Here is a 14998-nt window from a genome sequence, read left to right as displayed (position 1 = left end):
AAGGAGTGCCGATTTGTCTGTCTTAATAATACTAATGTAAAAACCAAACAGGTAATGGCACAAGGAAAAGAGAGGATGAGCTTTTAAATCCTGTAGCAGTGGAGACACAGGTCATTCCTCAATGACAGCGTAATAGTAGCATCCCAATTTGTACTCCATTGTAAAAACAGGAAGATAAAATCATTTGCAGGAGGAATCGGATGGGCTATAGGTAAATGCACAGAACCAGAGGAGCTGGCTGTAGAATGACCCATTTGCTTGCCATGTGGCTAGAAGATAAGACCAATGCATCCAGCAGAAGGAACAGTACCCAGAGAACATATATCCTGCACTAAAATACAAGCTACTGCCAATTTTCTACCTGTAGGCTCCTGGGGAGGTTTATCATGCACTGGTTCCAAATGTTGCACATGGCCATTTTCAGGTTCTTCCTTTGGCTTCTCTACTGGGGTGAAGTCACCTAAAGGAGCTGATTTTTCTGGAAGAGTTTCTTTAGCTTCTGCTATTGTCAGTGGTTCTTTTGCTTCTGCTAGAATTGCAACACAAAGGCAAAAATCAGGAGACACAGTGAGATGGGTGTTTCATATCTGACGAGTATGCATAATCAATCATGATAATAAATTACAATGGTGATGTCTTTAGGTAATGTTGCAAAAGTTTCTAACACAGCCCTGCTTTCACATGCTTAGAACGTCACAAAACATTCAGGTAGAGGGCAAAATCTTTCTTGCTTGGTCTGTGCTAAAGATAAAGGAATGTGTCTGGGTGCGTAGGGGGCGATTGACAGGAAGAGAGAAGTATCATTAGCAGAACGCCTTTCAATTTTTTACGATGGTTTCGACTTCTCACCTGCTGGCTCTGGGACACAGGTGACGGGCTCTGGAAGATGTTGGCTGGGTGATGGTATTTTGTCCTCCAGCTTAGCTAGCACAGGAATATGTTCTGCCCCAGGAACAGACACTTCTGAGACTGGAACTTCCTGTTCCTTGATCACAAAAGGTGCTGAAGATTCTGTTTAAAAAGAGCAAGCAGAAGTCAGTGCATTTTTCCATTTGTGATCAGTTCAGATCCCGCTTTGTCTCTCCAGATAGCATCCTCCCCTTCCCCTTGCTTTCCTTCTGAACTCCCTGAAAGAGTTGTTGATTCCTACTGCCTTAAATTCCTGTCCTCCAGTTTCCTCTATACCCAAGCATCTCCTCCTGCGGAACTGCTCTTCTCAAATGCCTGGAAATATATGAAGCAAATGGCTTCCTTCCAATTCCATCTAAGGGAGTTTCCTGAGCTCATTCTACAGTCCTTAATATAACTGGTTATTCACTCCTGCTTCTCTTTAGGTCGGGGTTTTGCAACTCCCCCTACTCATTGCCCAGGTAGCTCCTTTGGCAGATCCTCCTGCTTTCTAGGATCTCTTCTCAGTCCTCTCCTTTCTCTCTTCCCTCTTCGTATGACTGACCCCATTTACTCTCATGGCTTCAGATATCATTTTTACCCATATAGTCCAGTCTCACTCCTGCCAGCACCCCTCAAGACTTCATTCTGGCTGCCCTGAGACCATCCTCAACCTCACCCCAGTGTCAGCATTTCACTCCTTTGCTCTCTCTCCCTAGACCTGCCGAGGCAAACTCAGGTTACTCTCAACTACAACCAATAAGTGACCCCTTACAAGTTCATTCCCCTCTGAACAAGTTTAACTATAACGTGCTACCCTACTCTGCTTTCTTGCCACCTTCCTTGCCTCTAAGCCTGACTAGCTCTTAAGATGCCTGTTTAAGCACTTTCCTACCAGCTGGTTCTTTCACTTGCAAGTTTTTCACCCCATCAATGGTTCTCACTGAAACCTCTCCCCTTACATCCTATTTCTGTCCTAAAACCTATGAATATTCATGTGGCACAAAGCAACAGCATCATGTCCAGCAGATCAGGGAGTCAAACGTAAGGTCTTTGGGCTAGATCCATCTGCAGAGAAGTGTCATCTATCCCACAAAGGCCTGAATTTGGGAACAGGGTGCCTCAAGGCAGGGCCCACTGCTGAAATCCAGGGTACGGAGACCTGCTAAGGATGTGTGTGGGTGGTGTGGGTGAGCAATGGTTGCAATAACCTCTGCAGCTCTCTGCCACCACTGCTGCTGGTCTAGATCTGGGTCCTAAAGAGTCCCATAGCCCAGGTGAACATGACTTCCTTGGCCACCACCAGGCAACCAACATTTCCCATGTTACTGCTAAACTCAATTCCTGAGCCTGGGGGCTCCCTATGGGTCCAGAAATTTGGTGGTGGGAAGGCAGTGCCACCACTCCCTGACTGTCAAATTTCCAGACCCACGAGGAACCCCAGGCCTTGCACAATGGATCCCAGAGTGGGAGGCCAAGAGTGGGTGGTGCTGGGTCCTGGGACTCTATCCCAGCACATGAGGAGTGGGAAGGCGCAGGGTCAGGCCTCCTGCATCCAATCCCAGCATGCACAGGTAGAAGGGGATGATGCTGGACTCCAGGCCCTACCTGCCCCTTTCCACTCATCTGGCCTGAGAGGCCAAAAGGTTTGCAGACATCCATCTACCTGCTGGAGGCATATGAAGAGCTGGCCCTTGCTGCTCAATGGAATGGTCAAACATCAGTAGCTCTTCCATGGCAGAAACAGCCCCAGCCTCGGTGGTGGGGACACATGCTGCAGGTGAGGAGCCAGCATCTGCTGCAGGGACAGGCACTGAAGGAGCCACCCAAGGACCTGCTGCGGGAACTGCCCAAGAATCCATGGTGGGAGCAGACGCAACATTTGCTGGAGGAAGGGACCAAAGATCAGCTGGAGGAGCTGATCCGGCACTCCAAGGATCCAGAGCAGGAGCAGTCCCGGCATCCACAGCAGGAGCAGCCCACGAATCTGCTGCAAAAGCAGGAACTGACCCGGCATCTGCTACAGGAACAGAAGCTGCAGGATCTAGCAGAAATGAGAGCAATCAGAATATTTAATGTTGCTGAGGCTGAAGCTGGCAGACAAGGGAGGCAGGAAGAGGGAAAAGACCCCACGAACTATTTTAAAAAGAGGGAGGTGTTCCCCTCTCTGCACCACTGAGCAGTGGCAATGGCACTGACAAGGCTATGTGTAGGAGGCAGCTGCAACTAAAAAACAAAAAAAACCCACACAAAACTTCCTCTTTGCTTCTGCTCCTTCCATGTTCGACATGGGACCTCAATCAACTGCATAATCCACTGTCCATTCCCATATTTTATATATGCCTAATTTCTACTCCTTTACAGCTACATAGTACTACATAAAGGCCACTCTGAGGATAAATGTATCAGCGGGGACATCCAGACGCATACCAAGGTGTACCACGCACTGCCCAGAGATGGTGATGCTTTTTCTTTATTTAGTATAACATGAAAGCATCCGTGGGGGGGATGCATACGAATGCACAGTTGGCTATACTCTCCCACCCTTGAAAAAAAGAAAGATGCCGTAAGATCACAGGTGCCATTTGTTGCGATGCCAGCACATCTAGCTCCAGTGTCCATGGACATAGCAAACTGGTTTGCTTTCCATGCAGACAGCGGTGCCATCCCTGCTGCCACCACATTCCCATCCAAGTAATGGCCATGCCTGACTATGCTTTTGATAACATTACAGCTTATTCAGAATATGGCTTGTACATTTTTTTCTTTCCAATTAAGATACCAATTCTGTCTCCATGTTCTCAATTACTTCAAAAGCTGTGAAAAAAATCTTAAAAGGATACTGCTCAATCAGTTTACACCCAATTTCAGCTTTTTGAAATTAAGATTGCCCATGGCAAAGATAGTTTGAATTCAAACATTTCCCTTTTGCACATGTGCCATTATAGGAGGTAATAGTCTGAGAGTATTAAGATTCAGAATATAAAACAGGTAAAAAAGAAAAACAAGCCTACCTTTACTGTCTGCGCAGAATAAAAATCCAATATAAATAGTGTGAGGGGGAGAAAAACCACACTCTAAACAATAATGAATATTAACAAGCTCCTTTACACAAAGCTTTTTAAATCTGAGAGCCACCTTCAATCAACATTTCAGAATCCACTTGCCCAGACATATGTAATACTCTCTCCTGTTTACAGGCATCTGAAAAGCAGCAACAATGCACTATGCTTCGGTTTACCACAAAACAGGGCACAAGCTTCTCCAGAATGAGCCAACTGATTGCTATTAAGTAGATAATATGAATGGGAATGGTGTAGCTGTTTGGTATTATGGTGCAAGTAGCACTCCAATAAACCCTGAAGTGAACCATATTGTAAAAGAGCACCAAGAAACTGAACCTACATATACATGTATTAGACAGCTGATCACAAGAATAACTTACATAAAAATAATTTAAGCAGAACATTAATCACAGATAAAGACAAGCGGGAATTTCTTTTGGAGCTGTAGGTTTGGTGGCAGCAATCAGCATCTGGAGTCATTTAGTGCACGGGCTGATAACATTCAACAGTAGCAATCTCCTAACTACAATTCATCCCAAAGTATCTGCCTAGGAATTTTCAGTCATGGCTGGCTTTGCTGAAAGCTTTAACACCATGTTGCCTTTATTGCACTGGGCTCAACTCCTGATCCCCAAGCCCCCAACACTTATTGTCGGGGGCTCAGGCCTTCCCCTGATCTTCAGCAGGCAGAGCCAAACCTTACCTGCTGGTGTGGCTTCCTGGGGTGCAGCAGTAGTTTTGGTCTCTTCCGTGGGCTCCGCTACTAGAAAAGGAGCATCTGCTATTGAACTTTCTGGCAAACATTGCTCTGCTGCCTCAGGTACCCTGATGGGTGCTGGACATACAGAAGGAAGGAATTGTTATCGATTACATGTGAATGAAAATGGACACTACTAGTATATACTGCAATTCTTTCAGCAAACGACTGAAAGAAGTGGAGTCTGTACACAGCCTAGCAAAATAACTGGATCCTGACAGTAGTCACAACCGAAACAAAAATATATCATAACAGTAATGTTAAACCATGCAAGTAACAGAAATGTGGTTCAATTCCGAAAAGTGACTAAAAATACCGCCAGGCTGTTCCGTATTAAATGGCATATCGCTGAAGAAACAGCTAGCTTACTTCATTTTTCTAGGTAGGAGCACATCACCACAAACCTGTATTCTGCGCCAAAACACATTTTCCTGAACAGGGATGAATTTAGGACTTCGCCAGGGACTGGATGGACCAGGCGTCCCTCAAGGTCTCTTAACCTCAATACTGTGATTCACCATAAATCAAATGGATTACATATACCCGGAAAGAAGGTGTCACATTACCCATCCATTACCTGGGCAGACATACAGGACCCTGATGCACACATATCACAGCTTTGGACGCCCCCTGCCTTGAGACCCAGAGCCCAAGCCTGGACATCTTTCAGCATGACCTTCCCATTTGGGTAGACTTTTAGCAGGTGGGTTTAAGCTGGTTTGGGACATTGTTTTTTCATTCACCATTTCATTAAACATCTCGTCTGCTTTTATGACTTGACCTGTTTTCACTGCAAGATGCCCTGCGCCTTTTTTGGCTAGTATGAGGATGCCAATCAAATTAATCAATCAATCAACATTCCCTCCGTTATTAATGTACTTACTACAATGTCCACTGGTACAGAACTTGGATACGAATCTGATACAACGCAATGAATTTTTTATTCTCTCTTCCATACACCCACACCCTGCACACCATTTCATGGATCCTATGGAATATGCAGGACTTAATAGTTAATTAGGTTGCTCTGTTGACCCAATTATGGTTAAATACTGGCATCATTATGCCAGAAAGTATCCTTAAATAGGTGCTTCTGGCCAAATAAGGAATGTTTATAACACCACAGGCATATGACTCCTCTTTCCATATGCTATTTTACACAGTCAGAGGAAAACTGGATATATAGGGGTTAAGACTTCAGAACGCAGTTTCAGGAAGAATGACTAAAGTCATCACTGAAAACATCAGGACAGACATTGCTTGAATAAAAGTTGCCCCAGAAGGAGGTTTTCTGTTCAGTAAGGGTATATTTTCAGTTGGGTTGAGGGCCAGCGATCCTGTCCAGAGCGCTGAATCTACACCACCAAAAGCATGTCGTCTACGCAAACCAGTGATTTTGGCCTGCAGGTGAACTGCAGGCATCAATAATAGGGTTTGTAAGTTGGAGAGAGAAAGACCAAATGAAAAGGCAGCAAAAAGCCAAGAGGAAAAGCCCAGTTCTGAACAGAATGGTCGATTCCCTTTTTCCAACAACTGCCTGAATCTCTGGGAAATCTACTAAATTTGAGATCGCCCCAAAATGCTGACACTTCACTTCATTAAGCAGAACTAGAAGCAAGATGCCTCAGCTAGTTCACGGCTTGGTTTGCTTGTCCCACTTTTTTTTTTTTTTTTTTTTTAGCGCTGTGCTGCAAGAAACTTGCTGCTACCATGGCTGTTTTCTATTCCATGACTGTCAACAGAAAGAAAACACTCAGTCATACTATATCACTTCCATATTTCCCATAGAGCATTCAATCTTCCTTTTGGAGAGGCAAACAAAGACTTGTGTTTCAGCTGAAAAATCCCTGCAGAGTAAAGCCTTTTTTTTTTTTTTGTACCTGCTGGCTCAAAGAATGAGGCTTCTGGTGTCTCCTCAGCGTAGTGACTTCCAAACCAAGGTTCTTCAGGCACTCTGTCTCTTGCAGGTGCTAAAGGAAGTGATTAGCACACACAACCTCATCAGCACCAACAGCATTGGTCCTAGACTCTGAAACTAAAGCTCAGTTACATTCTCTGACATCTTCTCTCATGTCTGCCTGAATTTGAGAGCAGAATCTGTAAGTCTCCACCATCTACAAGGGGTTCCTCTGGCCATCAGGAAAGTACTCAACATGCAGAGTGGGCTGTTAATCTTCCTAGATCAACTCAATTACTAGCATGGTTGGGCTATTAAAAACCTTTAAGCAGTGATTTCAGGGCCACTATTAGGGGCACTGCACTCTGAGTAACAATATAAGGAGCCTTAATGAGGTGTGAACAGCAGGGAGGAGGCTGATCCTCCATGAATCTCCAACCAAATTTAAATCAATTTAAGGGATGCCATTTATATTGAAATCAAGGGAATTTGGGAAATCACTAACGCAATCTGCATGATTTAAATGGCTGCCTGCCTTAGAGCAGGTTACTCTCTATTCACCAGGAAGATTCAAGACAGGAAGGATTTATCACGTCAGCAGTGTCTGTATGCACTTCGCACCAAACAGAGGAAAGCTAGATCAGATTAGGCCCCAGGGAAAGAGTACAAGGCTGCCACAAGTTAGTTTTTACCTACTGAAGGGTGAGTGTGCGCACAAAAGCAGTTACTGGGCACATCTACACGTGCATTAAAGCACTTTTTCTAATGTGTATTAAGTTTAGTACCTCCAATGTGAGGTACTAAATAAATGTGCATTAGGCTGCCTTAATGTGCAGTAACAAACGCGCATGGGTTTTAAGTGACACTTCATACACAGTAGCCCATTTTACTGCACATTAGTGTAATTGCATGGTTTTTTATGTGATGCTTTAACGCACAGTAAGATATGCTACTGCGCTTTAAAGCACACGTGTAGATGCACCCACTATGAAGCAGGTAAATCCCTGGCCCCTGCTACAGCACAGTAACTGCTTCCTCAGCAAGTACACTTGGATCACTTTAGGACATTCTCTGGTACTTAAAATACTCTCTGAAACACTGTGGATCAATGAGATTGCAGAGAAAGGTTGTGACTAAACCCAGGATTCATCCTCGCAGGAGGATGGTTACACAATGAGTCTTCTGCCCACTAACATCTGCAGAAATCCCTCTGGAGATGAAAAGTCACTTTGAATCGAGTCATTTCCTGCCATTCCTAACAGGATTTTTCCTTCATAACTGGAAGCGTCTCAGAGAAGACTTTAGGACCAACATAAAGCTTTTGATCCACAGATGCCCCTAGCTACAAAACAACATGGAAAGTAGCAGAGGGGTGTTTCACCTGCTCTTTCCTGCAGATATTCTGCAGCTGAGTCCATGGGGAAGACTGATGAGTCTAGAGCTTCTGCAGCAAAATATGAGCCTTTGGAGGAAGGTTGCTCTGATCCCACCATAGCTGCGTAGGGTGCTGTAAGAAATAAAAACACTCTTGTCATTCCTGCTAACATCCTACTGCTTCCAAAACTTCAAATTACATATCAGATCCATTTACTTGGAGTGTAACCTAGTTTCTTCTAATCACATAAACAGTGCACACAAATTCTGCAGATAAGCTTCCCAGGAAGCGTCCTCTGGGAGGCACTCAACCTGCTTTATAAATTATATGGTGCACCGAGGAGAAGTTAATGAAGTATTACTGGACAGGAGATGGGAAGATGTGAGCCCTTCTGGTACTGCGCCCAAATAAACTTTTCTTATGGCAGCTTTCAGCTGCCACATTCCAAATGTTGAAAGTGTGTTCGTGGAAAAACCAACCATTTCGGACAAAGGAAAGTTTGAAGGCAAAAGTTTCTCTGTAACTGAGTTTTTCGGAGTGAAAACAGATTAAATAAATATAGGAGAAAAGATGCAATCTACTTGATAAAGAGAATTTGTGCCCAAGACACTCCTTGTTAACAAAATGTGAAGTGAAGAGGGATGATTTTCACTGTTTCCAGTTCAACAGATTTTAAACACAAAGCCTGGAATTTCATCTGGAAAAGCGGAAAACCAAAGCCCTGAACAAATGCAGTGGAAGATTATACCATGAACTTCTTTAGAAGCTTCTACATGTTCGGCGAGTGGTGGAAAATTCTGTGTTTCAGAAGGAATTATCAGATCAGACAGGTCAACTTCTCTGTACATCAGACCAGGCTCTGAAGAAAAAGAGAATAAGTCAAACATTACTACAAACAGACAACACCATACAAAATAACGTACCCAAGTATCAGTATTCTTCTGGAAGATGTTATAGCAAACTAGAGCTTGTTGCGTGGCTGTTTACAAGACGACTGGTCCAAGACATCTTCTCTCAAAGCAAGAGCTTACATTCAAAAGGAAAACGTGACCACCTAAACTACTCTGCAGCTAAATGCAGCTATGTTTTAAAATATAAATATTGTAAGAGGTACCTCCATGATGCTCTCCAAGGACTAGCAGCATTTCATTTCTGGGTCAAGGGACAGACCAGCATAGCCAAGGTGAGTCAGCAACAAAAAAAACGAACCTCTGGCTCCATTTACAACACTGGTATATCCCCCACAGTATATTGAAAAAGTCATACTGAACTAAAATGCTCTCCCCTCAGAGCAGCACGGGGATGCAAATAGGCCATTAGAAGAGATTTCAGCAAAATGATGGGCCAGGCAAAAGGTGACACCTAGTTATTCTCCAAGGGAGTGGCTCCAACCAGACATGGGCAGAAAGGTGGCATCTTCTGATGAAGTACACGATGGCCTAAAGAAGCTCGTGCCTCCCCGAACCAGTTCGTCTAGCGAGTGCCTCCCTGCCCTACCCTGTGAGAGACTAACGCATGTCAGCAGTCTTCAGCGTTGGCCCAGATGGACACACTGGTTATAGCATCTCTACTGGCACGTATCAGCAACTTGCCTGAGGCAACAAGTAACTGAAATCTCTCCTCTCGAGTCAATTTTTAGTTGGCTTCCACTTCAGCAAAGCTGATGGACCTGTGCAAGTGTACCTCCCCTCCCGCTCCAAAAGATATCCAGTGCAACCATATAAGTGAGGCACAGCAAGAACGGTACTGTATTACTAATATTCAATTATTTAAATGAACTGACTACGAACAATGCATAATACAAGGAGAGGGAACTGAAAGAAGAATTGAATAGGGACTGGTCATTGCATCTTAACATAATCAAGAACAAGTCACTGGGCAAAGGTGAAGAAACTATGAGTGAGGGCTCAATCTTCTTCTGAACAGTTTTTGGGATCAAGGATTGTACGTTATAGCTTGTTGGCTTGCACCAGGTATCTATTACAGCCTTCACCAGATGGATGCAGCTGAACAACCTTTAGCTGCTCACAGAATAATACAAAATGAGGGCTGGACGGGACCTCAGGAGATCACATTAACCCAATCTCCTGATCAAAGCAGGACCACCCCCAACTCCATTATCCCAGCCAAGGCCTTGTCTAGCTGGATCTTAAACACCTCCAAGGATGGAGACTCCACCTCCTCTCTGGTGACCTGTCCCAGGGCTTCACCAGCCTCCTAGTGAGAAAGTTTGTACTAATCTCCAACCTCAACCTCCCTTGCTGCAGCTTGAGCCCATTGCTCCTTGTCCTGTCGTCTGCCCCCACTGAGACCAGCCCAGCGCCATCCTCTTTGCAGCCCCCCGACAGGGAGGTGACGGCTGCTAGTCAACCCCCCTCGGTCTTCTCTTCTCCAGACTCAATCAGCCCAGTTCCCTCAGCCTCTCCTCAGATGAGCAACATTTCGGATGACAGTAGACCCCTCAGCCTACGGAACAGCACACTATCTGAAACCACGCATTTCTGAGAAGACGCAACAAACGCTGCCACAGCCCAATTTTCATGTATTCTGCACACAGTTCGTAAGATGCAGCATAATTAAAAGGATCCTGTTCACGTGTTCAATTCAAGTTGACATCAAAGTTGTTATTTGAAGGGGGAAGTTTTAAAACACATTTACATGCGCGTTGTGCCAGGCACAGCATGATTATGAAGCTCAGACGAGATTCCTCCACCTGTAGTCATAAGGCTAGGTGAAATGCAGAAACAGAAGTATGGCCTCAATTAAATCTTGGCCAATTTTAGTTTGCCTGTAGCTCACCAGCATAAATGCTACCGCTAGGGCTATGTGAATAATCGATTTTTCAGTTCAAACTGAACTTGTGTCACGATCCCCAGGGCAACTATCAAAGTACTTTGCAAATTTCTCCATCATCAACATGCAAGATCTCTTCCCGCACAAGCCTAGCCAAAATATTTCACAGCAGAATCTGAGCGCCAGCAACGCGCAGCCAGTGCTAGTCACAACTGCTCCTTTGCCCAGCGTCCATTGTGCGGCTCAATACGCTCGCCGCTTCCACTGGTTCAAGGAAGCGATTGTGCTCAGCTGTCAGCCTGAATAGCCATTTGCTTTTGGGGGGAAATCAGACAGTCCTGTGCAACTTGCACAGACACCCATAAAAGGGCATTCTCATCTAACTAGCCGTTTTCCTTTCTGGCAAAAGTGCTTATGTACACAGGGCCTACAGGAAACAGCTTCTATAGTTCGGGAAGCCATGATAATAAGGATATATTCATTCTTCCAGTGCGAGAATAGGGTGGTGGCCTGAGAAAGAGGTTAATTAGATGACAAGAGTACAAAACAGGGACTCCTTCCAACTGCAGCGAACTGGTGACTACTTTAGTATCTGAAATAGTCATATTTATAAGTTGTCTGGTAAAAAAATTGTTTCTTACTGCCTGAGAATGTACAAAGAGTCTACAGAGCAACCGTAACTACAGGAACATTAATGCCAAAAGCACAGCTTTTCTCATGGGTTTTACTGTTACTTAAAGAAATGGGACACTTGATGTAGCTGGCAATACTAGTCAGATGATATGCCACTTTATTGGATATAGTTTGTACCACTGCTGGGTTAATCCTTTACTATTCAAGTCTTCTAGGGCATTTATACACATGCTCTGGGAGGGGCCCTTTAATTAAAGCAGCTTCAGGCGCCACTCTAATTAAAGTGTCTGCAGCATCACATGTATCAGCATCCCCATGCTGAAAAATGGTGGCACGGGTGCTTTAACAGATATACATGACGGCAGAGTCTGCTGGAGCGTGGCAATGACTATGCTCCACCATACTCGATTAATCAAGTCTGTCCAATGCACTGTAATTACAGCATGTTGGAGCAGCCTTGCTGCACATATATAGGTGTCCCTAGACTGATAACTGATGCCTTGGTTAACTACTGTGTGAAATTGCATTGCCTCTGGATTTCAAGACCATAGAGTGCCTTATTCTTCATCTACGCATAGAGAATGGCATTTTGATGCCTCTTACCATCTGCTGTGCTGAGAAAGAATGCCCAATATTACACTTATTGGTGCTATATGAATAATAGATAAGCTTTAGATCAGTGATTCTCAACCAGGGTGTCAGGGCACTCTGGGGTGCCAGGAGCTCTTTTGAAGGGAGCCCCATGAAGAAATGAGGAGATAAGCAAGGGCAGGCTAGGCTCTCCCTGCCTAGCCAGTCCCCTGCCAGGAGGCAAGGACTGTAATAATAAATTAGGTTTTGAAATTGCTGCTCAATTCACAAAAGTTACGGTGGGGGCCTTGAGTCTAACAAGGCAGAGAACCACTGCTTTAGATAGAGATGAAGAGAGACAGGCAAGCACAGGGAAGGGAAGAAAGGGAAGCTTTATCTTTAGCTGCTGGGGAAAAAAAAAAGGTATAAAAAACAAATCCCAAGGAGGGCTTCTGTTTAATGATCTATTTTTATCCAAACTCCTAGGAAAGTAACAAAGACAGCATTATTCCTCCCAGAAAGAGTGTTCCCAATTAAACGTTTAGCAAGCATGAGGAGCACCAACTGCACCAGCTAGCTTCCCTTGAGGAGACCAGAGTCAGTGGCACTTCAGCTCAGTTCGGGGAGCGCTCTCCAGCGTCCCGGAGCAGGGGCAGAAAGCAGTGCATTTTATTCCAATTTGCCTGCCACTGTTTATATAGTAAAAATCCCCTCCGGGCTCAAATCTGGCAGTAGCACCCGAGCCTGGAAGCAGTCTGACAGTTCTGAACGAGAGGGTCAGAAACATTTTTCTATGTTGTGTCTATGCTAAAGACAGCTGTGTTTTTAAAACAAATTATTGTTAATGCAAAGTGAGTATAGGGCAGACGCTAGCTAATTTAAAAAGGTGCCGTGACTCATCACTGTGACTATAGATCGGGGCCTCCCAGCGTGGAGCAATGCTAATTTAACAGTAAAGTTAAACAAGCAAGTCACCATGAGGCAAGCCGGCTTTGTAGGGTCACAGACCATTAGCTCTTCTGTGGGAGCTACCCACATGCATGCTCTTAACCCTCACTGAAAGCACGGGAACGTACCCCACTCTACTCCCCCCAGTCACTCGGGGGCAAAAACAGGCACCAGGGCAGTTACAGCCAAGTAGCTAATGCACTGTAAACTCCTACCTCCTCACTGGTTTAGGCAGCCAAGCTAGACTGGAACGACATGTTCCAATTTCCATCCCTGCGCTCCCCTGGGCAGCGTTCAACAGGGACACTACAATCCTCACTAGACAAAACTGGTGACACCCCATGCAATCATTAACCGCGAGACAGGAATACCAAGTCATCAATTCTGGTTTAAATATGTGGTGTCTCATGGGAGCTTAAAGATGCAAGCTTGGTACTGTACATTAACTTACTAGTGTCCAAGTCTTGCTGGATTTTTGATACACTGGGAACCACATCCCAGAAGGGAAGAAAGAAAGTAATGCGTGTGGTGAACAAGCACTACCAGCGAGACGCGCACTCCAGTACTTTGCCAGGTCAAGCCGCAGCCCTAAGTTGATTTCAGTTATTGTGCTGGGTAATACAGCTGTACCTGTTGCCTCCATGGGCTTGAACACTGCCTGCGGTTCAAAGCAGAGGTCTCTCTCATCCATTGCCCAGGTCTCTTTGTGATCCATAAACTCTTTGTGGGACAACTTCTCATCCATGATCCCTCCGTGGGGAACTGAAACATGAAGAGAAAGCAGTAAATCACTAGGCCAAATTACTTTCATGCATAATGTTAATATTATATGGCAGGTCAAGGCTTTTGAGAAAGCAAATGGCTACGTGATTTTTCAATGAAGTGTTCTTCAGGTTTTACAATTTTAATATAGCTCTTAAAAAGGAAAAATGGAAGGACTAGATTGTGAAAAATCTTGATATAGGGATAACATGAACGAAGAATGCATACATCACACTGTGCTCAGATTCATCTTTGTTTTTTTAAATACGGAAAAGCATAAGACATCTACTCAAGCCCTCCAGGATGTACACTCACTAGCAAGTTGCATCAAATTAGACTAATCTTAATTACCAATAGTAACTAATGCCACATTGACTGTAGTCAGGGTGGACATGGCCCAGTTGCTTTCAGCACTGTGAGCTGAAACTCCTTTCACTTCCTACACTCTGGATCCAACTGTAACTGTATTACCATCAGAATATAAAACTTAATACAAGTGCAATTAAGGAAGAATGAGGAAACACAAGTGTTAGGAGCAGATAAGGCAAACAAGAGAGGCTAGGAATCCCAGACATCTTAGGGAAAGATGGGAGATATTCAGGAAGAGCACTAATACTTTATTAGTAGTTCACAGTTGCAGAAGACAGCTACAGACAGATAGATGCCAATGAATGATGATCAGTTATACAGCATCAATACAAATATACTGCTTGATTTCTAGAAGTACCTTTGAAGGGACAGAGAATGGGAATTTAAAATGAATACATATAGAATTGAGTGATCTGAGAACACAAAAAGCAACTCTTGTAAGTGCATATGGTTCCTCGGTGACACCAGAACAGAAGAGCGTTCTTTAGAAAATAAATTCCTTTAGAATAAATGAAACATCTGACCTCCATCACAGGGGGCTGGCAGCTATTGCAAGAGGATCCTGCAGATGCTCCAAGGTCTCCTTCAATCCCTCCCGAGCTTACAAGATCGCTGGTTTTCTGCCAGTGGCTCTTAGCTCTCTTAAAAGACTGAATCCGACACAGCTCGGTTCAGCAAGGAGCAAGCTTTCCAGGCCAGGGCTTAGCACAACAATGCTTATATGCAAAAGACGGGGCTGAATTTGAGCCTGAAGCCAAACCAGGGAGGGCTGATATGGGAAGGGAATGACTTGCCTGCCTGTGGTAGGGGATCAGTACAGACAATGCTGTAGGGAAAACCACTCATACTGGATGAAAGGGAGACCATACAAGGGCAGCATTTTATCAAAACAGACATCGTTAAGTTTTGTAAGGGCTTTGAAGATGTAAAGCACCCTTATA

General features: G+C 44.5%; 2 protein-coding genes across 9 annotated transcripts in view; both read right to left on the bottom strand.

Moving 5' to 3' along the window:
• The window catches only part of LOC109305793 (titin-like), a 74382-nt gene extending 71465 nt beyond the window's left edge, over positions 1 to 2917 (bottom strand). For 4 of the 8 annotated variants that reach the window (XM_019528898.1, XM_019528889.1, XM_019528941.1 and 1 more), the window contains exons 1-3: positions 2555 to 2916; positions 850 to 1011; positions 362 to 529 (exon numbers count right to left, since the gene is read on the bottom strand). In XM_019528898.1, the coding sequence (XP_019384443.1) occupies positions 362 to 529; positions 850 to 1011; positions 2555 to 2750 (526 nt within the window). In that variant the 5' untranslated portion in view covers positions 2751 to 2916. Of the gene's footprint in view, positions 1 to 361; positions 530 to 849; positions 1012 to 2554 lie in introns of all 8 variants that reach the window. The other 4 variants (XM_019528923.1, XM_019528932.1, XM_019528949.1 and 1 more) reach the window with 2 other exon arrangements.
• Positions 2918 to 4555: 1638 nt separating this feature from the next.
• Positions 4556 to 13697, bottom strand: LOC109305859. The gene is made up of 5 exons (XM_019529004.1): positions 13557 to 13697; positions 8731 to 8841; positions 7989 to 8114; positions 6591 to 6680; positions 4556 to 4788 (listed from the first exon to the last, which is right to left on the bottom strand). Exons 1-5 carry the CDS (start codon positions 13669 to 13671, stop codon positions 4571 to 4573), a joined length of 660 nt encoding a protein of 219 aa, XP_019384549.1. The 5' UTR covers positions 13672 to 13697; the 3' UTR covers positions 4556 to 4570.
• Between the last annotated feature and the right edge of the window lie 1301 nt (positions 13698 to 14998).

The sequence above is a fragment of the Crocodylus porosus genome, unplaced genomic scaffold, assembly GCF_001723895.1.
Source record: "Crocodylus porosus isolate Cpor-Errol unplaced genomic scaffold, CroPor_comp1, whole genome shotgun sequence".
In the NCBI taxonomy this organism is placed as follows: domain Eukaryota; kingdom Metazoa; phylum Chordata; order Crocodylia; family Crocodylidae; genus Crocodylus; species Crocodylus porosus.
This window is presented reverse-complemented; position numbering and strand designations above follow the sequence as displayed.

Excerpts from the sequence above, each read along its gene's own strand:
- LOC109305859 (XM_019529004.1), bottom strand. The coding sequence starts at position 13,671 with ATGGATGAGAAGTTGTCCCACAAAGAGTTTATGGATCACAAAGAGACC. Across the intron at positions 8,115-8,730 it reads AGCTTCTAAAGAAGTTCATG|CACCCTACGCAGCTATGGTG; the intron begins GTATAATCTTCC and ends TATTTCTTACAG. Across the intron at positions 4,789-6,590 it reads CTCATTCTTTGAGCCAGCAG|CACCCATCAGGGTACCTGAG; the intron begins GTACAAAAAAAA and ends CTGTATGTCCAG.